The 25,417-nt window shown below is 40.1% G+C and overlaps 1 protein-coding gene across 6 annotated transcripts in view; it reads right to left on the bottom strand.

Annotated features, from left to right (window-relative positions):
- The window catches only part of MARCHF1 (membrane associated ring-CH-type finger 1), a 481,117-nt gene that overhangs the window by 265,575 nt on the left and 190,125 nt on the right, over positions 1–25,417 (bottom strand). For 5 of the 6 annotated variants that reach the window (XM_075930154.2, XM_089777941.1, XM_089777938.1 and 2 more), the window contains one exon: positions 14,824–15,034. In XM_075930154.2, the coding sequence (XP_075786269.2) occupies positions 14,824–14,922 (99 nt within the window). In that variant the 5' untranslated portion in view covers positions 14,923–15,034. Of the gene's footprint in view, positions 1–366; positions 481–14,823; positions 15,035–25,417 lie in introns of all 6 variants that reach the window. The other variant, XM_089777939.1, reaches the window with a different exon arrangement.

Below are 25,417 nucleotides of genomic sequence, written 5' to 3'. Positions count from 1 at the left end.
GACATTGGGCTACTCTCTATATGTGTGTGTATATATATATATTATATTTGTGTCTGCCTTTCTTCTGGACCTGGGATTATCACATTGCATGGACGGCTAGCTCTTTTGTCTGCAACCTCTTCACTCTAAAACGCAAGTCACCAGGACTGTTATTCCTGACTTTCAGAATGCTGACAACTGTCCTGTCCTCGCACACACAGAGGCTAATTTACAATCCACCATACGTCTCCTTTGAAGAGCCTATCACAGCACGGGGCTTTTCCTCAACATTGCACGTACTAAGGTTCTCCAGCACAACGTACTTCCATTCTCCCACAAATTGTCATCAGTGATGATCCCCTGGAAAACCTTGAGCATTTCCCATACCTTGGTAGCCACTTCTCCCAGATAGCTAATCTTGATGTGAAGATAGAACATTGGATCCATTGTGGCAATATTTCGTTCAAAAAGTTGCTCCATTGTGTCTTGATTCATAGAGACCTAGGAATAGAAACTAAGAATCATGGTCTATGATACAGTGTGCATCCCCACTTTTCTTTATAGGTGCAAGCCATGTGATATATACTGAAAGCATCTCTGGAGTGATACAGTGACAATAGTACAAGCTTAGGAAAATTTTCTCTATCAGATGAGAAGAATATCACATTAAGTAAGCATTCTCTCCACAGCTATCACCAGTTCTAAGGCAAAGATTATGAAACATCAGTTTTACTGGGCTGGTCACTGCGTAAGGATGGCAGATACTCTTCTTTTCAAACAAGTCCTCTTTTCTCTCAACTTAGTCATGGTCAGAGGATCCAAGGGGGACAGAGGAAATGCTACAAGGACACCCTGAAAATCTATCTTAAAGGATTGACCCCTCTCCCCTCCAAAAATTGTGAAGAGCTGTCTGGTAAAAGAGTAGTTAGCTGGAAAAAGATATAAGACATATCATACATCAAGCCTCAATCAGTTTTGAAAAAATTGCCATGCTCAAGAAGCTGAGAAAAGCCAGCAGCTGTGCCCTGTGCAAGTCACCACCTTCTCACAAATGTGGAAAAACCTATAAATCACAAATTACTTTTTCTCCACTAGACATCATCCTGAGACAGATGAAAGACCAACTAGTCAGGGGCCCATTATACTAGGCATTGTATACATACATAGTAATGACAGCCCCCATTCCAAGCTTTGACAGTCTCAAAATCTATAAATCAGATTTTCAAATCCACATATTTGTGCCCAGGCAGCATCTGATGTGTGACATGTATATAACAGGACACGCACCATTTATATGTGCATAGAACTCTGCTTTTAAAAATCTGATTGTTAAACAGTAGCACTGATAACTTCTAGGGAAACCCTAATAGAGTGTCACTCAGCTGGAGGGAGTGGGGGGGGGGGGGGCTGATATAGGACCTTAATGAATGAAAGGTAAACCACCATTTATCTTATTAACTTACTTGGTCCCCTCAATTTCTGCTGTATTTGTGGACAAAAATTTGAGTGTTCCACCCTCACTTGGCAATTCTGGCCCAATCTTTTAATGCTTATGGTCTGAACTCATGAGGCTAACTCTTATCAGCCTAATTGAGAATCTCACTGTTCACAAATTTCTACAACACATGTGTGGGTTCATGTTTTCAGTTTTTTTCTTCATAAGCAGAAGGGCTAGAAAGTTACTTATTTAAGTAAAATAATGTAAGCTGAGATTTGTGTGTGATCAATTGACTCCAGAAACCAAGGTTTAAGAAAAGCATAAAATGTATCAACTCTAGGTAAAATTGTGCAAGTTGACAGTAGCACTGCAACTGTAATTCTCAAAAGCAATGCTGTACAATCCAACAACCTTTCATTGTAAGGAACCCTGTTTTTCAGTTTTGTTTTTAATGAGTAAAAGTGCTAGAGCTCCATAATCCTACTACTTTGTCACTATAAATCTAAAGTTTGTTTTCAGGTCAACACAACTCTGAGAATAAGGAAACTAATTGTGGGAATTTGAGCTGCATTGTAATGCTTTGATGATGTCTTCTGTAATCCCAGAATACTATATCACCAATTCTTAAAAAAAATATTCACTCCTACAATGTTAAAATATATGAAAAACTTGTATAGAATTATCAATTTTAGTTTAAATATTATACATCTGATTATCTGAACTTGGAGAAACTGAAGCATTTAGCAGAATTTTTGTTTTCAGATTACATTACAGGTTCAACTTCTCTAATCCGGCAACATCCAGGGGCCAGCATAATATTTATTTAGGTGGATGTCCACCAGTTTGCAGTACTGTTCAATGAGCATCTACAATAGATTTTCAAGTCTTAACAATTATGACTGGTCTACACTACATGGGAAGATCAAAGTAAGATGCAACTCCAGCTATGTAAATTACATAGCTGGAATCAACATACCTTAAATGCCCATCCACATAGTGGGAGCAAATGCTGTCATTAGCTTTCCTTGCTCCTTGCAAGGAGTAGTAGTACTGGCACTGACAGGAGCACACTTTAAGTCCCATCTACCTCTAGTGGGTCTATACTACACCTGCTAAATCGAACTCCAGAAGATCGAGTGGGCAGATGTTCCCATACTCTGTTATACATTTTCAATGCCCAAGTATAGTACACTCCCTCAAACATTTATTACATTTTAAAAATCTCTAATGATTTAAGAGATATTCTCTATTCTTTAAATGAGAAGTAAAAAAAATTCTGGTTCCAATGTTACATGTGACCACTACATGCAATACTTTTCTGAATGCAAACAGAAACTGAGGCCCACAATGGCTTATTTGTGTGAGCACAAGCATGTTTGTGCACAAAATGAGTATGTACACAAATTTAGCAAGAAAAACTTGACCCTCATCAGAAAAAATGACCCAATCACTTCAAAGCAGAATATTCCCATTTTTACAGGGGAAACATTTTCAGAAAAAAACACCAAAATAACAATTTTCCACTTTGTTAATTTAAAAATGGAGGTTTCTGCCAGTTTGTAATCTCTGGCAAAACATTGCTATCATCACTAAAATATGGTCCTTTTTCTCTCTTCCCTTTTTCTCCCTCCTCATTCCTCACTGATCATCAAGCTCTTTTGTTTCCCATGGAAAACAGTAACTGTGAAATATGAGGCGAAAACACTAAATATTTAGCTTTTAACAAAAACAGCAAAAATACTTGAAATGCTAAATACAAGTATGAAATGTGCTAACATTTTTCAAATACCATTTTTCAAATTGTATAGATAAGAATAAATTAGGAGTAAAGGAAGCGGAGGCTGACTGTGATAAACCTTGATTGCTGTCCAACGTGCTGAAATTATTCATACAGTAGTAAATGTTTGTGTGTAGAATTTGGCAGGTTTACAATAAATGGAACCTCATAAAAGAGCAGGAAAAAGAGCAGGAAAAAACCCCACAACCACCGCTAAGTGATAGGAAGGTGCACATGATATTGGTAGCTTCCACTGAGGGGAAAAAAAAGGTGTTTATACCACACATCTGTGCTTACATGATTGAATCTGATAGACACACAAGTATTTCAGTTTCATGCTAATTGGATTAGACCAGTGGTCCCCAACACAGTGCCTGCAGGCGCCATAGTGCCCGCGGGGGCATTTGTTTGCACCCGCCTAGTGCTCAGGGCGTATGGCGTATGCGTGGTGCCGGAGCCAGCCCTGAGCACATGGAGAGCGTCAGCCCCAGGCGCGCGGCGAATTGGGCACTCTGGTCCCCAGGCACACAGTGAATTGGCCACCCTGCCCCCGGGTGCACGGCTATGGGGGCCACTGGCCCCGAGCACGCAGCTATGGGGAGCGCCGGCCCCGGGAGTGCGACGAATTGGCCACCCCGGCCCCTGGCTGTGGGGAGTGCTAGCCCCAAGAGCGTGGAAAATTGGCCTTCCCACTCCCCGCAGCTATGGGGAGAGTGCTGGCTGTGGGCACGCGGCTCTGGAGGACGCTGGCCCCAGGCTTACTGCAAATGGGCAGGCCCCCCGCTCATGGCCACGTGGCTCATGGGGGTGTGGCATATGCACGGCCCCGCCCCCGGGTGCACAAGTGTCCTCACTCTCTAGCGCCCATCAGGCAAATGGCCATGGCCCGTGGCGCCCAGCAGCTTCAAATGGTTGGGGACCACTGGATTAGACTCTTACCTCCCATTATTAGTAATAGATGTTGCTGTGCTAAACTGCATTATATGGAAATGAAAGTTTACTTCAAAGATTTCTTCTTCTCTAAGAATAAGTATCCCGGATGAGCGAACTCAAGATGTCTTTCAGGAATTGTAAACTAACCATAAGAAACACTAAGATGGAAAAGTCTGTTATTTAGGGTCTGATTCAACACTACTTACAACTTATGTCAGCATCAACAAAGAATCAAAGTGTCAGAATCAAATTATGGTATTTTGCACACACTTGTATAGCTATAAATGACACAACATGCAAAGCAGTAAAAAACTAAGACCTGATTCTGCAATGGAGAAAATAAAGCCCAAGACAACACCACAAAAAAGTGTGTTTTTCCTTCCATTTACTTATGTTAAGTAATAAAATGCAATCAATAATTTGCCTAACAATGTTTTTGATTATAGATATTTTTCTCTAATTCTTATGTAGTCCCCTTATTAAAGGGGCCTCTGACTTTTTTTACTGGGAGGATCCTTTGTGCTGCCATCTAGCCCTAGAGACTACAACTCCCATGAGCCCTTGACGAAAAAGGGGGAACGGTGTCTCTTCAGGCTATGCAGACAGAGTTAGACGAGGCTCCATTTTTGGAGAGAGGAGCCAGGCCACTGGTGTGGAGCCTTTTCCAGGCCAGGAGCTGTTGTGTTGCAGCTAGAGCCTGTTACTGTTAGGGCTTGGATCTAGCAGGCTACTTTGGGGGATGCTTTTGATTGTCCCTGAAGGGGAGAGATCCTGGCTGTGCCTATGGCTGGGAAGAGGTTACATAAGCCTACTCAGGAAGTGGCTGTGAGTAACTGGCCTGTTTGCAAAAGTGCTGCCTGGGATGGAGCAAAAAGACCAACTGACTCTGGGTGCAATGACAGCCAGAGTGATCTGCCCAGGGAACCAGAGCTGCTGACATTTGGTAGGACCTGCTCCAGTGGCAGAGGGATTTTGCAGCTGACTGCTCAGCTTGGACTAACACACACAGAACCTGCCCAGTGCTGTCTCCACTCCAGCTGGAGACCTTCAAGGGCACCCATGAAAGCATCTGGGACTCTGAATCCAAAGGAGTGCGCACACTGGGGTGGGATAAATGGTGGTAGTGTATATGCCAGATGGATAAGTTTCCTTTCTTTCTTTGTACTTTAACTGATTTTGTTCACTTTTAAATCTGTTAAACCCAGGTTCATTAAACTGTTAAATAAAGGTGGGTTAATTCGAATTTATTTAATTAGATATATCTTATTTATAACTCTTGTCTTGGAGTTAGTTCCAGGTTATTACTGGACTAATTTTATTCCTCTAGGCTCCCAAGGCACACCATAAGTGAGCACAGGGCCAGCCAGGTGGAGGCACCGAGGGAAGTGGATAGCAAATCCCCAACCAAACATCACCACTGGGGTACTTAGGATCTCTTTTTAGGTTAAAAACATCTGGTGCCCATGCGCACATGTGAGTATGACCTGCTCCCAAGTAACTCAGGGAGGAAAAGGGGGAGGGTTTTTACACTTAAAATGCTTCTTTATAGAGTTTGGCAGTGTTAATTCAATCACTCCTCCTAAATGGTAAGAGTTAGGACTACCAAAGTCAGCGTATAGCTTCCACTTAACATAACAATGCAAGGTAGGGGTCTGGTTGTGCCAGGAAAATTGGATGTGCACAGAATGGGATTGCTTCTCATAAAACCAAGCAAAAAAATCATAGACTCACCAGGCAGGTGAAAAAGGCTGGACAGGGATCTCTCCCCCCTTCAGAACCTCTCACTCTCCTGGTACCCTTTAGGGAGAACTGGGGGAGAGGAAGGGGACTAAAGCATCCTCCACCTGATTCATATGGGAACTCTACTGGCTGTTTCCCTTTGTCAGGGAACCAGGGGAAATGCACAGTTTGCTGCATTCCTCACTCTAGCTGGGGAGAGCAGGGGGCAGAGCAAGCTAAATCAGCTGCAGCTGGGGGACATGCACCCTTCCCCCATCTGTGCCAGCCCTAGCTGCAGCAGCCATGGAGAGGTGCTTCTTACTTGAACCCAAACTGCTGCCTGAGAGAGAGCTGATGTAGTCCGCTCTCCCTGGGGCAGCCTACATACTGAACCCTTCATCCCCACCCCGAGCAAATATTCAAATGAAGCATATACGTTTTCATTTTATTCTCCCCCCCCAAAAAAAGAGAGAGAGTTAAGGATCCAAGCAATGCCAGATAAATCTTCTATTAGTACATAAAACAGAATCAGTTCTTGTTTGAAGTGTCTTACAGCCTAGGAGACAGACACATACAAGAACAAGTGGCACTCTGGAAGATGCAGAAGTGAGAATCACATCATGAGGAGGAGGAAAAGCTTCCACCATTTGTCAGCAAAGCAAATATTTGCTGTACATATTTGGACAAGCAAACTTTTCCTTTTATTGTTCTTACCATTGACCAATTTATAGTGTTATTCAAACATAGCACCAAAATAAGTGCTCTCCACTAAGCATAAATATACCATTTGACCTTAAAACTCCTTTAAAATCTCAGACAAATGTTGAACTGGAATCTAAATGAAAGTAAATCCAAAGTAAGGCCTTCTTCATAAATTTTTCAACTCAGACTGACCAAACCCACTTTGAGTGCTACTGGGCATTCCAGAGCTACCGGGAATTATAACTACAGTCTCTCCACAAGGCTTGCAGGTAAACTCTAAAACTAACAAGAAATATGCCTCAGCAGATTTAAAGCTCTGACTATGCACACAGAGAAAGAAGGTGGCTAGTGAGATATGGGATCTAAAGCTTCAAATTGTTTATCAGTGAGAAACGCAATTTTAAAATCAATAGCTTATTTGACACACACCAATACATGGTAACTCATTGGAGAAATGTGCTGCTATCATCTCCTTTTCAAAAGAAGTCTGACAGTCATGCTCAGCAGCCAGTAGCATTTATGTAGTCTTATCAGGCAAAGCAGCCAGTGAGGAATTGTTACAGTTCTACAGGAAGCTAATAAAAGCACAGCAAGCAATCACCAATTTCCTTGCTACTCAAAGGAATATCAAGCAGCAACAAAGAGTAAAAAAGTGGTTAGAACAAAAGACGGTAGTTTCCTTTTCTCAGATGCATGAAATTTGCTGACATCCAGGTCCACATTACCGAAGAACACAATGCTAAAACAGACTGCCGGACATGAGTCAGATGGTTTCAATAATAAGGATTTACTGTTTAAAAGCACCTTAAATCCAGATTAAGAATCGTAAGTACTTCACAAACTAATTTACACTCTATACATAGGGATCACTAATTACAAGAAGTGACTGTAATTTAGCTACGTAAAATATAAAAATTTGGCCAGGAAATGGAGGATTGGTTATAACTGAAGCTACAGATGGAATTTAATGCAACAATGTACTTACTGAAACTGGAATTTGTCCAAGAAAATTGGGCTACTTACCCACCTCTTATGAGACATGCCATAAGATAATAGATGTTAGAGCTTTGGCTTTATCTCTTATCCATAAGATAGCAGTTTCAGCAGTACAGTATGCTTTATAGCAGGCTGGAGCATTTGCTCCCTACAGATTAAAAAGAAACAGTGTTGCCTACAGTTGCTAACAAAAATATTCTGCAACCCTAGTTAGTATGTTTCAATACTTTGCTCTATCCTCACTCAAATAAAAATCATTGTCTTCAAGTGTTTGTAATTTTGTAACCCTAGACCAACTGGTCTATGAAGATAATAAAACCATACTTTTGGTAACTACCGTAATTTCTATGAATTAGCAGGCAATAAACGTTGAAAGGCAACTAGGTTGCCTGTTAGATTACACAGTTGCCAACATTGGAAAGAGAATCTAAGAACTTGAACACCCCCATAATCATGTGCCATCTAAGCTGAGGAATAATTTCATTAACAGCCAGTGCTATTAGGGCTTTTCCCCTCTGTATTCACATACTAGAAGGTGACAATTGTCAATAAGTAAACAGGCCTGATTCTATCCAGCAGAGAGGCATAACATGATATTCTGCTATTACCTCATATTTTATTAGGTGTAGGGATGTAAAATCCCATTTAATTAGTTAACTGGTTAAACTTAATGTTCAACCATTTAACTGATTAAATGGGGATATGCAGGGGGGGGTATCACTGCAGCTAGGCTGGAATGTTCCTTCCCCCCCACCACAAATGAGGGCTTCTCCAGCCAGGCTAAAGCGCCCCCTGCTGGCAGTGCAAATCACAACACTGGAGCAGCCACCTGCCCGCAGTGGGCAAGAGGGTTGCTCCAGCCCCAATTCAGTTAAATAGTTGGTAAGCCTCACCCATTAACATCCCTAATTAGTACCTACTGAAATTGCATCCACAATTTATGACTTACACATATCAGCATCTTCTCTGATTTTTCTCCGTTAGTAATCATGTAATGAAGAGTAATAGCTATTTTAATAAGCAAGTAAAACCATGTAGATCTTCATCTTAAAAATTACATTTAAATATCTATTCTAATTTTGTAACTTGACAGAAAAATGTGGCATATTTTCTGCATGTATGTATGTGACCTTTTTACTACTTGCACCTGTTTTCATGAATACTATAATCTGACAAATTTCAGGTACCAAATAGTTCTGTATGTAGTCCCTAATTAACAACGAGAAACCTGTGAAGATGCACAGGGCCACAACATTTTCTTTAGTATGGAGCTTTACAACAGTACTGTGTTTCTAAAAGGAATCTTACTCTTTTATTTGAATAATTGCAGCTTATGTAAAGGGAATCCAATTTATGTCCATCAGGAACATTCAGCTACCAGAATTTCTGTTGCAAAGTATGTCAATAACTTCTAATCTATTTATGAGTTTTAAAGTAAATGTTAGCAGTTACCCTAGGTTTGATACTTTATATAAATATTAGTTACTCTAAGTTGGCATTTGTAATCACCATTAAATGTCAGCTTGATTTCTCACTTGAAAAAAGATCTGCTTAGAAAAATAGTGTATGCTCTTTACATTAAGCTGATGCAATACATTCCATAAAACTGCACGTTATTAAGCAAAATACATAACAGATTTATTAGAATACACTTCTGTTTTACAATATAGATACAGATGTTATTGAAAATATAACATGTTCAAATTAAAATACCATACTGTCTCAGGCTTCCTGTGGGCCAAGTTCTGCCCCTGCTAATGTGAAAGGGCTAAAAAACTGCAGATGTGTCAGCAGGCTGCTGTATTTGAGATTATACGTTAGAGAGGAGAGAGCAGTATTGATGCGATACAAAAGGGGACTCAATATCCCCTTTGCATCATAGAATGACATGCTGGTATATTCCATGATAAACCATAGAAAAGATATGGCACTTATACAAAGAAATGCTGATGTTCCTACAGTATGTGGGTTGTAATCAGTGCTGTAGAGCAGCGATCCTAGAATTCAAATTGGTCGGGAGGAAGGAAAGTTTATTCTTCCTTCACTATTAACCTCCAGAGGGAAATGCAATGCAAAGCTTCATCCAGGGCAGTGGTCTCCAACTTTTTTACACCCAAGATCACTTCTAAATATCAGGGCAGCCCAGGATCTACCCCACCCTAGCTGAAAGTCAGTTGGCTTTTAAGTCATGCACTAAGCCCCAGAGGTCCCTTGATCAGTTCCACCTGTCAGCATTACACAGGCATTTGGTTAGTCAATAGCACTTATCAGAAGGTAGGGGTGGGCCAAAGTCTGTCAGTAGGCCAGATCCAGCCTTCCTAGCTCTTTGATCCAGCCCACACAGCATTTCCTGGCCCCAGCCTTTAACCCCAGGAAGCCTGGGACATGGTGAGCCATTTCAACTGCTTCTATTTAGAGGGCTCATGCCTTCCATGTGACTGCCATTGACTGACAGCTGCAGAGAAGGCACGAGAGCCTTCCTAGCTCCCAGGCATTGCAAGTGCATGTCCTAGCTCCCAGGCATTGCACTAGAGGTGCAGGAGCTGCAAGCCCTTTCAACTGTTTCTATTTAAAGGGCTCGTGCCTTTCCGACAGTTGTCAGGCAATGGCAGTCATGGGGAAAGCGTGAACCTTTTCCATAGGAGCAGTTAAAAGGGCTCTAGCTTCCCAGCTCACAGAAGTGTGCTGGCAGTGAAGCCAGGAGCAGTGAACCCTTTAAATAGCAGCATCTGAAAGGGCTTGCTGATCGTGCCTGCCCGCTCCCCCTCCCCCCACTAACGTGATGCCTGGGAGCTCAGGGGAGGCATGAGCCATTTCAACTACTGCAATTTAAAAACGCTTCCTCCTGAGGCCCCCCTTCAAATATCATTGACCATCCCTGACATAATGGAACATAAGCATCTCTTTATCATCTACCCCAGGTTTTTGGAGATACATTAATAGCACTTCTTTAGCTTGGGCATCACAGGAAAGGAAATCCAACAGCAATCCAGCACAACTATACAAAGCACTATCATTATGAGGCCTATTCTGCCAGTCTCAATGCACTGTAGCCTACATTTTCAAAGGTTGGCAAATTTAGGGTTCTCAACTTCAGACAGTGGGGCCCTGATTTTTACGACTGCTGAGGAGTCACAGCTTCAACTCATTTTCACAGTTCACTTTTGCCACTGTGACCTAAAGCATAAGTGGAAGATTTCAAAAATATAGGCCCTAGTATTTTCTCCATTCACGTGTGGGATGCAGCACCAACAAGTTATGGCTTACTGTAGGAGTCTTTGTTTGCTTATAGTTACTTTAGAAATGAGTGCATAGAAATTTTACATTATCCATATAAACCAGAATTCTAATAATTATGGGTCTTTCAGGCCTTAATATATAGTAGAAAATTCATCTGTCTTTCAACTCCATTGGACTCAGTGGAATTACATCCAGAAATAATTTGATTTAATCCCAAACAGGCATAAGGTAAAATATTTATTTGTTCTCCAGCTTTTCAGAAAAATGTACATAGTGAAAAAAATGTAACCATGGAATATAAAACATGCTTGCAGTTTTGGAAATATTGCCCAGCACTTTATTCCTCGTTACTTATAAGTACCCTTCTTTAGACCATGTTGGTGGAGGAACAATAGGAGATATAAAACTGGTTCAGCTGAACTGTGTGTGTGTGTGTCTCACAGGTTGTCCTGCATTCCTGAATGTAAAGCTGACTTAAAACTAGTGGAAGATTCTCCTTGTCTTGAGGAAGTTTAATGCACAGCTATTTAACAGATTGAACCTCTCTAGTCCAACACCCTGATGGATGCTGAACCAGAGAATTTGCCAAGCCACAGGACCAAGTGAGTCTCTTTATTTTTATTTCGTAAGGCGAATAAACTGAACAATGCATGCAATGCTGCTTAATAATATATGACTGTATGGCTAAATGTACGTGTATGCCTAACCAAGGCTTATCACCTCTCTTTATAACAAACAATTTTACTGTATTGGCATAAGGAAATAAGTACGCTTCCCAACACTTAGGGGTAAATTAGAGCTCAACAACAGCACAGAACACTGAGAATCAGGACTGGTGGTTGTGAACAAACTTTACATGACCACAGAAGCTTGGCTACACCCATGAAAAGCAGACATCTGGCTAACTAAAATCACCCTCAAGACCACATGTTGCCAGATCAGAGAGATTCAACCTGTAGTAGCTCCTGTAATAATCCATCTCTCCATGCCACAAGCACATGGGACTGGCAACGGGAAAGAAGGCACAACTATGGCTATGTCTAGACTGCAAGCTTCTCTCTGAAGAAGCTTTTCCAGAAGATATCTTCTGAAAAAAACTTCTTCCAAAAGAGCATCCACACTGCCAAAGCACATCAAAAAAAGCGAACTGCTTTTTCAAGATAGCGTCCAGACTGAATGGATGCTATCTTGCATGTAAGCTGTGATTACTATGGGCGGAACGATCACTAGGGCACCTGTGCTTTTTCCTCTTTCCTCTTATTGCGAAAGAACTCCCTCTTCCCTATCCACACATGCCTTTTTCAGAAAGAGCTCTTTCCAAAAAAGGCTTCTTCCTCGTAGAAAGAGTGTTACCAATGTCGAAAAACCTCTGTTCTTTTGATTTTCTTTCGAAAGAACATGAAGCAGTGTGGACGCAATTGAAATTTTTCAGAAAAAGAGCAGTTTAAAAAAAAAGACAAAAAACATACCCTGCGGCACCACCATCCTCTGAAAATCCCTGGCTGCCAAAATAGTCCCTTTGGGAAGCCATCAGGCTGCTACAAATTGCTTCTTGGAACATTACCAGTGCCCGTGGCTTCCAGATGGGAACAGAAAAACAGAAGTGGACCAAAGTCATTTTTGCCCCCTCCAGATTACTCCTCAAAATGCCTATTTGTTATAAAATTTTATGTAGAATGCTACTGCTAACCATGGCTTACAACAGGGGTGGGAAGCCTTTGTTGGGTTGGAGACCACTGACCCACAGAAACATCAGTTGGGAACCACACGCAAGCAAGAAGCAAAAAAAACACCACACACACCCAGCCCTCACTGATGTGTCCTCTGACTCAAAAGCAACTCCCCACATTCCCTTTGCACACCAGAGCCTGGAGGGAAGAGAACCAAGCTAATAGATTTTGTGTACTCCAGCCCTGCGGGGTGGGGCAAAGGTAGAGCAACAGAAAGGGCTCCCCAAAGCTGGGGGAGAAACCCTGAGATTGGGTGCCAGATCCTTAGGCTCCCCACCCTGGCTTACAACAATCTACAGTTAGATAATCTGGACAAAACATGTGTTGTGGTGTGGGGGGAGAGGGAAGGAGAAATGTAAATCATCTTTTAAGTTGTACCCAAACCAAGCATACCTTTAAGATAAGCTGAGGGTTTTAGCTGAACCATTTGAAAAGCCTGCTCAAGAGCCTTCTGCTCTGGAAAGATATCCCTACCACTTGATCTAAAGGAGCAGCTCCATTAGCTGTTAGTAGTACTAGGTTCTTTATCCTGTGTAAATTGCTTGCAACTATGGGACATACAGCAGAGCAAATCAGAAGTGCTGTCCAGCAGAGGGCAGTTTTGCATATGCATTTTAACTAATACTTTGCCACAGACACATTTAAAAAAAAAGAAGCAAAAAATTAATTGAACTTTTATGAGATTAACTGCAAACTCATTTGCTCTTCCCAACTATACATCTGCATGAAAAACCTGTAAATGCTTATACTCAAAAGGTATTCAATAAAGCCCTCACAGGAAAAAAAAATCCCACAGTGGAGCGCAAGACAATTCTACAGGTTCTAATGAACTCTGTATGAACGTTCAACAAATGTGTTACTCTTGTCAAAAATAATTTAAATCAAAAATTAGAGAAAGCCACTTTATTCTAGGTATCATTTTACATTTTAAATTTTCATATATAAAATCTTAATTTGAATACTTTCCACTTTAATCTTTATCAGCATTATGAACAAATTTAAAGTTTGTTCTAAATGCACAAAACTCTCAGCATTATCTAGGCTGATAAACACTGATTAGTATAGTGCATTTAGAAAAAAAAACATTTTCCATTTCTAGAAAAGGACATTGTCAAGGATATTTTTAGCTGAAAAATCAGAGAATGACTACTGCATTTGTCCTAAGCCAATTACCAGACCAAAAGAGTTTCTCAGTCTAAAATCAATCAACCAGTATTTTCCAACATCACACAACAACACTAGAAACATCAGTCATTTGTTGGTTTCTAAAATGATTTCTTAATAACTCATTCATACTAATGTTATTTTAAATAGGAGGTATAAACACCACTTCTCTTTGGAAATTCAATGTACTTTATTACTTCTCTCCCAGTGAATCGTTAAAATATTCTCATTTGTTTTATCCAGAACCATCCTTTTTCCCCCCCAATAGAAAGATTAACATCCAGAACAGAAAAAACTGTTTGTTAAAGTTTAATAGGGAATATATACCAAGCATAAATTGTTTATGGGTGCTGGACAGATTTAGCTGCTACAGCATGTATTTCTGATACCTTTCAAAACAAAGCGAGGCTGAGAAGGTATCACCTACTACAGATAAGCATTTTAAACTGGAATCTCAGCTGCCTACCCAAGAACAGTTTTCAAAACTTAGAAACAATGTGTGTAGATGTTTACATTTTTATGTAAATCTGATTATTAATACTGGTAGAAAAATATTTGTGGCTTTTTAATATTTTTCATGAAAGGCAGGGGACAATGGATGCATTGTTAATGAAAATGTATACTAGTCTGTAGGCTGTAGAATTTGTGCCTATATTTAATATAGAGACAATACATGCTTATTAGTGAGACAGTCTTTAGCATTAACCTATTTATTATGTATTCCTTTAAAGAGCTATTCTCTTTTGACCAAGAACTATGAACAAGAAACTAAGATATTCAAACTGCCTTAGTGTCTGAAAATCTGAACATCTACATGGAATAATATTCATCGTATTTCAGTACTAGTGGGCTATATAGCTCATGAGTTTAACATTCTACTGGACCTGAAATTTGCAACCTTCCTTTTTCAATAATAATCTCTAAATATTTGTAATCCTTCCACCACCACCCCCCACCATAGTTCAGAGATGCATTTTAGTATAATATTTGTTACAGGAATTCCGTTTAAGTCCACTAACGCATGCTGTGACCATGTGTAGTGCTGGCCCAAAGCTATAGCACAGTACATCCTGTTGAGCAGACAGCAATGCTAGCTAGCATGGATTGGCTTTTCTTATGGTATCAAATCAAAATCTTCCTCTTACCTGGACTTGCTTGCTCTTCTCTTTGTTTCTGCCCACTGAACTTCTCCCATTGCTGGCAGTCTCCCGCGCTGGGACTACAGAAATCTGTTGGAGGGGCATTTTGACAGTGCTGCAGGTTGCCAATACCTGATTGGATGCCTTATATCTTCACTCCCCCTGAGCAGCCCATCTGTATAATTGTTCATATCCTGGCTTTTGCCAAGCTCAGTTTCTAAATAAAAAGGGGGAAAATATTATTTGAGATACTGTAGCACAAGCCAGAGTCTTCCATCAAAAAAGTAAAGCAAAACACATTTGGGAAAGAAAAAAAACTGCACGATGTAATAATCCAGAGAGTTTTGTAGTCTCAGACAGAAGAATTACCACAAGTAATAACTACTCTGCCTTGTTACTGGAGCACCCCTCGCTTCCCCCTAGAGCATTGTGGGAGACAATTCAATTTCTATGCTACCTAATAACTGTCATGGAAACCAAGGAAACCTAAGTCTCACAGGCCCTTATTAGCAACTGCTTCCCTTTAATGGCACAGACTCCCACATTTGCAGCGGCTGCCACTTCTGCTTTTGTTTCCTGGCTGATTCCACAAGAGTCCACTAAGCACCCAGAGACACTGCATCCAGCAGACTAGGTAAATAAGCATAAGTCTGAAAGGCTTAGTGTCCTATTTTGGAGCCAAATCTCCTCCTCGAAAAGCAGGGATAGCTTGCTGTGTCCTTCATGCGTCCACAATAATCTGCTTAGGTCAAAGGATTTGCCTTGAAATGAAGAGCAGCAGTGAGCGAATGAGGTGTAAAAGAAAGACAAGACTGGGAGCAATTGCAAATGTGCCTTTCAGTGGTTGGTAGTAAGAAATTAACCCTTTCCCATATTCTCCTTTCTCTGATATAGTACCAGAAGAAGCTAGCTCAGCAGGATAAATTAAAGGCACAGAGCAGAGCATACATGACAGTTTCGGAAAGGTAATTTGCATGAGTTTACCACACCCAATAGCTGCTGCTCCTCTCAGGTTCCAGAAACAAAATCCAGTGAAAGGTTTCTTTCTTCTCTCCTCCCCTCCACCCCCCTTTAAACTATAAAGCAACAGAAGCAGCTCTCAAGGGCCATATTATACAAAAGAGTACGAAAAGCGAAGCTGTTTTTCAAAATTTCTCCCTCTTAAGAGTGCTTTGTTGGATATATTTATTTCTAAACACATTCTTAAAAAACTGAAGGTAAGAACTAGCCTAGAACAGAGCAAATCATATTCTAAGCATTGCTTGGATAATGTAGTAATGGGAGTAATAGGGAAAAATCTAGAGAAAACAAGCACCCATTTGGGCAATTTACAAATTAAATATTATGAGAGCAGCTTGTATTTCAAGTTTTTAAATATATCCGGAAACAAGTAGTTGAGTTTCTACTCACATCAATAAAGCAGTATATGTATGCCTATTGGAGTCACCCAGCTCTAGTATGCTGTTTTTCACATTATTTACAATTTTGTGAAAAAGATTCTCTAAACACTATTAATCTACTTTTTCTTTACTGAGTTAACTCTCTCTCTCTCTCATGTCACTGAACTAAAATACCCTATGGGAAAGGAACCAAAAATAAAAGTTAAGGTGTGATCCACCATTGCTCTACTCCAGTTGTGCACCAGTGATTTGAATCTAGTTTCACTGGCATAAAACTGTAATAACGTGAAGATGAATGAGCAGCCCTACTGGAAGACATATGTGTTACACCCTTCTGTGGAAACTGCACAAAATATACCAGAATGCAGGGGAGACATATTGGGTATGTCTCGACTACATGCCTCTGCTGACAGAGACGTGTAAAATAGGCTACCCAACATAGTCAATGAAGCGGGGATTTAAATATCCCCGGCTTCATTAAAATAAAAATGACCGTCGCACTGTGCCGGCTCAGCTGATTGTGGCACAGCGCGCAAGTCAAGACGCAGATCAGTCGACAGGGAATGCCTTTGTCTACCACTACCTTATGCCTCGTAAAACGACGTTTACAGGAGCAGTCGACAAAGGCGTCCCTTGTCAACCGATCCGCGTCTTGAATCGCGCGCTGTGCTGGCAATCAGCTGAGCCAGCACAGCATGGTGGCCATTTTTATTTTAATGAAGCCGGGGATATTTAAATCCCCGCTTCATTGACTATGTTGGGTAACCTATTTTACATGCCTCTGCCAACAGAGGCATGTAGTCTAAACATACCCATTTAGACTAACTACACATTAAATCTATGTGCACTTACCTATTTTCCTATTAATTCCTTTGATTTTTCCATTTATTTGCATCCACTTCATATATTTGATATTTTAAAGTTAGTTTGAAAAACTTTTACCTTGCAACTCTAACAACAAAGGGAGATCTTTTCTGAACTTGGAACAAACTAGAAAAATACTGGCGTTTAAGCAAAGCAGAGTTCAAACAATTCTATATATTGATCAAAGTACTGTAATGGCATTCCGAGAAAAGTAACACTGTATACCATACAGTTGAGCTTCGTTTATTCACAATAGGTAATACTGTTGTCCAAAGTTAAGAAATGTCTTATTAGCCTGTTAAAAGTTTTAAGTCTCTAGACAAATCTTCCTTCTCTTAAAAAAAAAAATCTATAGGATTAGAAAGCTCTGAATAGAGGTCTGCTTGGTCATGATAGTCATTCAACTCTTTCTTAAAGCAACAGCAAAACTTTATTATTTGTGTCAGGAATTTGAAAGTCCACATCTGTTTTATTTAGTACAAAAAATTGTAACTTCACCTTTGATACCATTCTACTAATGCTTCTTTTTAAAGAATCTGTATTGAGATCCAAATGAGAGATTTCTAAGTTAACCAGTAATCCATTTAAATCCATCCATGTGTCTCTCTCAGCCAGAAAAAGAGCTTACAGGGTCAAACAAGCAGTTCTTAATAAGCCTGACCACATCTCTCACCACTGCTCCAACCTAGTTAGTTTATTAACTAGCAGCTTATTCTATAACAGAAGGGCAGGTCTAAATCAAGGCTGATACCTTTTATAGGTACAGGTTAGTTGCTTTACTACATCTAAAATACATCCCCATCCTTCTCTTTTTCCTGAAAAGTAAATGACAGATTTTAGGATGGGATTTTTACTCTTTCATTGGCTATCCCATTAAGAAGAGGAACCCTTTTATGACATCTTTGCAATGTGTGCTGTTGTGGGGTACAGAGCTGATGCTCTATCCCAAATCACAACTTTGGTCCAACTTTGCTTTCTCACTAAGTACAGTATTTGTGCACAAACTCAAAAAATAATATTGTAAATATTAAAGTATTTCATTTTTAAAAGCCACCCTATGGTTTTTAAAGCAATTTCCTAACTAAACACTTCTTGAAAAGATAATGTTGACTTGCATTTATAGTATATTTTAGCGAGAAGGTCCCGCACTTTCTGAAGTTCTATGCAGTCATACAGATACACAAGAATTGCTTCACATCTCACGGAAATATATTTTCATCTGGAGTTAAAACACTATACAAAAAGAGTACAGGATAGGATGTGCAATTACAAGGGAAGTAGTAGGTGGGTGGCATGCAGACTGTGCGCCAGATATGAAAACTGTTTGTCATCCTAAATAGATCCTTATGCCATCAAGTGGTCCACTGAAGTAATTAAGAGTAAGAGACCAAGATGTTGTTAGTATGATTATCAGAATCTGAACCTTAGTTTCCCACACAGAAACAAGGCTGGAAGATTTTAATTAGCCACACTGCTTTTACAAACAACAAAAACAAAACAGCACTTTATGCCATGTTTGGCAGATTCTAGCTGATAGTCAACATAACCAGACTCCAGTGGGCCATGCGAGTGCAAAAGAAGTGCTGCTACCAAAGAAGGTGTCATTAGAGGAAGGAGCATGTCTAGTAATGCTCTTACGTTGCCCCAATCTCCTGCTGTGGTAGATTAATACGTAAGGGAAGTTTAGGCAATTATTTTTTAACCAATCCCTATTATCTTCCATAGTTAATTCCATGTTTTCACCATCAGTGAGAAATTACAAAATCTAGACTAACAGCCTGTTAAAATTAGTTAAAACAACTTGCATGGAAATATTGCAACTATTGTTTTCCTGGAATGTTATTTTCATGTTCTTATTACTATTGTTTATAAAAATGGCACAAGTTTGCATGTAATTGAAAAATTTCAGCACTAAGGAAACTGGTAAGAGTTGATTCTCTGCTTCTTTTCACTTTTGGGCAGCAAAAGTTAAGGATGATGTAATGGACTTATAGATCAGTGGCTAGATGGTGAGGCAGTGAACATCAGCACAGCTCTGTTGCAAAATCACTGTTGCAAGACTGCTTTACATCACATGAGGATCTGGTCCTTTTTTTTGTTAACAGTAATTAAATTCATTACACTCAGAATAAATTATCTTTGGGCAGAGAGGTTGCAGATTAGCCTACACAGCACAGAAACCATGCAGTATTTCTGCTCAGAGTAGCATACTGGAGCAGAGGCCACATATGGGGACTTAGACAACTGCTGTGTTCAGTGTTCCCTCTGAGCCTCTGACAGGGCAGACCTGATGAATCACCTGTGAAGTTGTGCTGCCAGCGCAGCTTAGAGGGAACACTGGCTGTGTCCCAAGAACATGGACTTTGCACTGTTTGTCTAGGAAGGGAAAAGCAAGAGTCAGACACAAACAGGCTGTAATGTTGCCTTATAGCATATGCTCCAGAGCAAACTTCACAAATGCTGAAGAAGTCTGTTAATATTTTGGGTTAGCCTTTTTCTTTATTAACTACTGTATCTACAACTTCTGTAATAAACAGTAACAGATCTCTACAGCTGCTGATTAAATGTACACCAGATGATGTTTCCAGAATTCAACTGGAAAACCTGCTGCCACAATTTTATAGCAAACACTATAGACTTTTGTTCAAAGAATCTATGGTTGCCCCATAGATACCCAAGGTCTACTTGCAAGATAGAGGAGCTATGCACAAGTAACAAAACTCTCATTTTGCTTTCTACTATTTTATCTCCCTTAAATGCTCTTTTTCTATGAGATTTTGGCAACTTCGCTTTTTTCCACATACAGAAAGAACTTAAGTAAAAATTTCACATGAAAGTGCGTCACCAGCTAGTTTGAGCTTTTTGTGTGTGCGGGGGAGGTTGGTTAGTTCAGTAGACAGACTCTGAAATGTTATTAAACCATTGCTTTCTCTTCCTTTTTCCCTACTCCCTGCATTGATTACATCATAGCATTATTTTTTCAGCAAGATCAGTAAAACTTTTGGGGGAGGGAATAAGGATCTTGCCAAAAAAGGGGTTTTTGCACAAAGAGAAAATGTCCACACTGCTTGTTTTTGTGCAAAACCCCCAGCGAAACAACGGATCAGCAGAAAAATGCAAATGAGATCAACTCATGCAAATGGGTCCCTCATTAGCATATTTTTGCCAGAAAACTCGTAGTGTAGACGTAGCCAATGACTTCTAGAGGTGTGCTGTTAATATCTGCATAAAATGTGTTTGGGAGGTCTACCATAGACAAAGAAAGCTTTAATTACATGTCTGATAAAATTATACGTCTGAGGACAATGAAAGTATATTCACATAGAAAGAAAGCAATCAATGTAAACAAGTGGAAGAGACGATTGAACAAAAAACACTGGGGATAAAATCTGCCTTCCTGGCACTGGAAGCAGAAACAATGGACTTTAGAGTAAAATGTGGTTAGCAAAAAAGACATTTCAGTTATCCATCACTTAGGGGACAAAGAGACAATATTCTGAGAATACAAAAAGCTGGATAATATTGACCAGACAGGCAATACCTTCTAGAAAATTGACATAAATGAGAATTCTATTTCAATTAAACTGGCTGAAATTAAGTTCTACTTCTAGAAAGCATGTTTTGATTTGTTTGTAAATATGTCTAATTGATTCTTGCTTCCTGTTATTTATGAACTCATCCTGTTTTTATTACAAAACCAACTCATCTACATATTAATAGTGGAGAGCAAGTCCTCAGCTAGCCTAATGGGCTGGCATGTACACCATCTCCTTGGAAGGAGGAAACCTAACTTCTGAAAACATGCAGTGAGCACACTACAGGGAGATGTGTCTGGAAAACTCAGGATTTGGAGTTTCCTAAACCATATCGGCTAATAACCACTGATTTTACATGAATTTATCTGATTGTCTGGACAGGCAGAGTTTGTTGGCTAGCCAGATAGACAGCAGCAAAGTTCATTCTTGTTGAAGCAAAGTGGTGCAACAATGGTTTACGGTTCTGGGTGCCTTGCAAAAGACAGCTCATCTACCAAACACCGTAATCTGCTTCTACAGACATCTAATATTGCTTACCTAACAGTAAGGGATATCTAGGTGAGAATACAAATCCTGAGATGTTATTTGATAATCCAAGGCAACTAAAACATTTTTAAGAACTATTGTGTTTAAAGTCATATGTAGGTGTGATATGCCAGAGCAAAGCCTCAGAGGCGCAGCACCCCGCTGCTGCTGCTGCTTTGCTCCCCGTGTCCCTGGTCTGCTGGGGGGGGTGCAGCTAGTGCGCCCCCGCACCCCCCAGCAGACCAAGCTTTTGTTGTGGACCCTGGGGCAGAGCAGCTGGGGCGCTGCCGGTTGGCCTCTTAAGGGGGCGTAGTCTTATACGGCGCGTATAGGCGAAAACCTATGTTTTAACTAGAAAATTAGGGGGTCGTCTTATACGCCCAGTCGCCTTATACGCCAGAAAGTACGGTATGTAAAATGTCAATGGAAAAAGTTAAGATGTTAACATTTTAACACATTTATATGCATATATAATATGTGTATCTGAAGTTATGAATATCAACATTGGTGTGGTGAGGCAAGGTAAGGCAGAAGTTTACTTTTGTTACTGGCTCGGTATATATATTATAGAATAACTTCCAGTTTGAGGTGAGACTGGTCCATTTCTCATCAGTTCGTCCCAAATCAGGTATAGCGTGCAAAAGAGCAATCTATATATAGGCAGCCACTGTACCATTCCTATTATTACTGAGTATATCAAGGCAATACTGATCTTCACCTGTGATTTGCACAGTTGTTACAAAATTATTAAGGAGTATATCATAACGGAACTAGAAATAATGCCAGTGACAGCAAAACAGTTACAGAGGTTTCACAACTTGCTCCACACCTACTTTAATAATAAAAAGCTGTGCACTAAAATCACTGGTAAGTAAGAGGAGGACACTGCCCACAGGATAATAAACCAATACTACTACTGTACAAGAAAATAAGCTCTGTTAATGGGAGTGAGAGCATATTTAGACAGAATTTTCAGCCACATTCTCAAAAAAGAATCCTAACCATAGTTAGTATTGCTTGGTTCTAAATAATAAAACTCGCCTGAGATCACAGCTGATTATGTCAGCTTTATGTTGAGTAAAAAATAATGAGAATGGGAAAAACAAAATAGGATTAGTCCCACCCACCATTGATTTTTGCATCTAAAAGGAAGAAAAAAAAGAGAGCTGCATAAAACAAAAAGGAGAAAGTTGGAGAACAAGAGAGAAACAGATAGATAAAGGATGTGGTATTGTAGGGGGTTTATATTCCAGAGCAAAAATTACTGCTGTGCACTGTCACTTCCTTCATAGTTTATTCCCGGGAGAATTCTGGAACAAAAAAAAAATAAAAATTATGTGCACAGTAATTTCAAATTCTAACGTCAAATAACAGTATCAACGCCACAAAAGATTCAGGAAGGATTTTTGACAAACTCTTTACTAAGCATATTAGTACAGAACTGGATTAATAATTAATTTAAGCTACAATTCAGAATCATATTTCCTGCACCTCTCAGAAACAATGCAAAGGCTTGAGGGAGTCAAGGACAACAGAGCAGTTGTGGGGGCATGGAAATAATTTCTTGGAAGAAGCCTGGGTTCTTGGAGGGTTGGATAGGTGGGAAAAGAATGGAACAGGTTTATTTGAAGGGCATGGAGAGATAGTTAGGGAGCTTCCCCTATGCAGATCCTGGCTGACATTCAGTTTCTCCCAGTCAACCAGACATATCTGCTCCTGTCTCTATGTGTCCCTGCACCCCATGTATCTCTGTGCCCCCACACAGCCATTCCTATGTGGCCCTGCACCTCCCTTCACCCTCATTGTCCCACCAGTCTATCTTCCCCCACTAACCCTTGTAAGCCCGTCTCACCCCTCCAGCAGCTCCAAGCTGTGTGCCTCCCCAGTTCCCTGGTCTCTTTACAGGTTCTGTAAACAAGGCAGAGTCTCTCTCTTCCCTAGCTGTCTTGGAACTGCAGCTCTGTTCTATCATTACAGTGCTCTCTGGTGGGGAAAAAGGCAGAACTACAGCAAAATTCCAGCTGAAGTATTTTTCTGTGCAAAAGTAATAAAAATATACAGCTTTTTAATCATGCACATGTACAGAGGTGCAGAATTCCAAGGAGTAACATTTGTGAGCATGTGTGAAGACACAAGTTTTCATGTTGGTCACTGCAGGAGCTGTTAAACTAAACACTCATACCAAATGATAAGCAATTTTATACAACCTAGCTACTTAAACCAGCTGAGGTTTCAAATCCCTCAAGCTGAATGTACAGTTAGCAGTTATTTATGGTCAGACAACAGAAGTGTCTAAAGACCTTTGTGGCCCCAGCCTTTACAGAATTCTCAAGTTACATGGCAATTTACACAAGTCCCATTCTTCTAACCTGGCTTAAAGAGACTGAGCTACAGAGACTGTTGTGCTCCTCAGCAACTTGGTGTGTTAGTGCCTTCCAGTAATGAAGAAAGCAACATGACTAACATCTGTCATGTGTGGTTTATTCCTTCTCTCATGCTCTCCATGGGGGAGAATTGTGTCTTCAGTATTCATCAGCAATTGGTTCAAATATATCATGAATGTTCCCAACACGAGGTCAATGAAACTTCACTTGTGTTGATGAACATTTACTTCCACTAAGCAGGAAAACAGTGTTGGAGTTTATGAAGATGTAAATCCAGGCATAGGGACCGTATCTAATAACATTCCTGCCTGACAGCATTGATGCACAGGCTGCTGTACAATATCCAGGGCTTGCTGTGTGAAGTTGACATTCCAGTTCATTATCTGACTTCTTGAATTAGACATTCATGGAGGAAAGATCAGTCACCAGCAGAGAAATGAGCAATATTACTTGATAACATTATTGTTCAGCAGCTTTATGACATCAAAGGCTCCAAGATGACATGTACATTCCATATCATAGACTAGTTTCAGGTGCCATAGTTAGGTGGATCTCATTGGGTCAGATTGCAATGTATATAAAAATGTTGTGCAATTTTGTATTGGTCACATTATGGTCAGGATGGAATTCAGCCATGTTACCTGTGCCTGCTTTTTGGCAGCTTTCCTCCTCTGCACACCTTAAGAACCCAAGAATGACTACACCATATCAGATCAATGGTCCATCTAGCCCAATCTTCCAACATACACAATCCAGTAATAGTACCATATTTGCTCTCCTTTGAAATTCTCTTCTAATTTACATGTTTTATAGGTGATTGATGTAAATACCAACAACAAGTATGTATTAACTACTCTACAATAGGCCTCAAAAAATGAATGAGTGAATCAAGGCTGAGTGGTTTAATATTATTCATATATCAGAAGTATTAGGTAGAAATTGTACTAAATTAGTCTTTTTTCTGCTCATATTTTATGAGATGAATTGCAGTATGTGACCCATAGGATCTATAACTTTATATTTAAATATATCCCTCTCAAAGCCTCCAGCCAAAAAAAAAAAAAAAAAAAAAGTTACCTTGGGCAGGTGACCTGCCATACCCACTCAAGTCCCAGCATACAAGGAAATATACAATTAAGTTATTCGAAACATTTCATAAATTACCCTATAACCTCAATATGCTGGGTGTCCCTACTCAGAAACATCCAGGGCATGGACCCTGGCAGGTAAAGACAGAAGCAGCTTTGCACACTGCCATCCTTCCTCCTTTCCCCTGCCTCCCTGGGGAAACGGCAGTGCACCAATGTTCTGTACGGGAGGCTTTTCCCTGCCATTCCCATAGCGTCGGGGAGGGAGGGTGCCTCAGAGCAAATGGGGATGTGGAGTGCCATGTAAACCCCCTAGCCCAGTCCCAGCAAAATCTTTAATCCAGCACAATGTTTCCCAGTTGTTGGATTAAAGAGATTCAGGTGTATTAGGCGTTACTGTCTAGGGGACACCATTGTACAAGGCAGTATATGAATTGGTAACGAAACACCCGATCAGGTTTTACCCCAAATTACAATAGGCTCATCAATTCCTCATTTGAGTATGTGTTGCATCCCTTCTATCACCTACAGATTTTCATCTTCATGCTGTACAGTGGAGATAGAATCTCAGTTCCCACTTTATCTGTTTCTGTGTCTTGATAAATATTGTGGGTTTTTTTCATAAAATTACATTCTATACCTGACCTATTGGTGAAAGTGAATGAGGTATGGCAGCTAATTGCATATAGTGGTAGCAAAATATTTGTCTGTAATGTTGAAGAAAAGCAATATGACTAAGTGATCTGTGCTTATACTGGTGGTAGTCATTTATATATAAAATTATAGAGCTGAAATATGCACAT

This window comes from Pelodiscus sinensis, chromosome 4, assembly GCF_052426305.1.
Source record: "Pelodiscus sinensis isolate ZL-2025 chromosome 4, ASM5242630v1, whole genome shotgun sequence".
Taxonomy (NCBI): domain Eukaryota; kingdom Metazoa; phylum Chordata; order Testudines; family Trionychidae; genus Pelodiscus; species Pelodiscus sinensis.
This window is presented reverse-complemented; position numbering and strand designations above follow the sequence as displayed.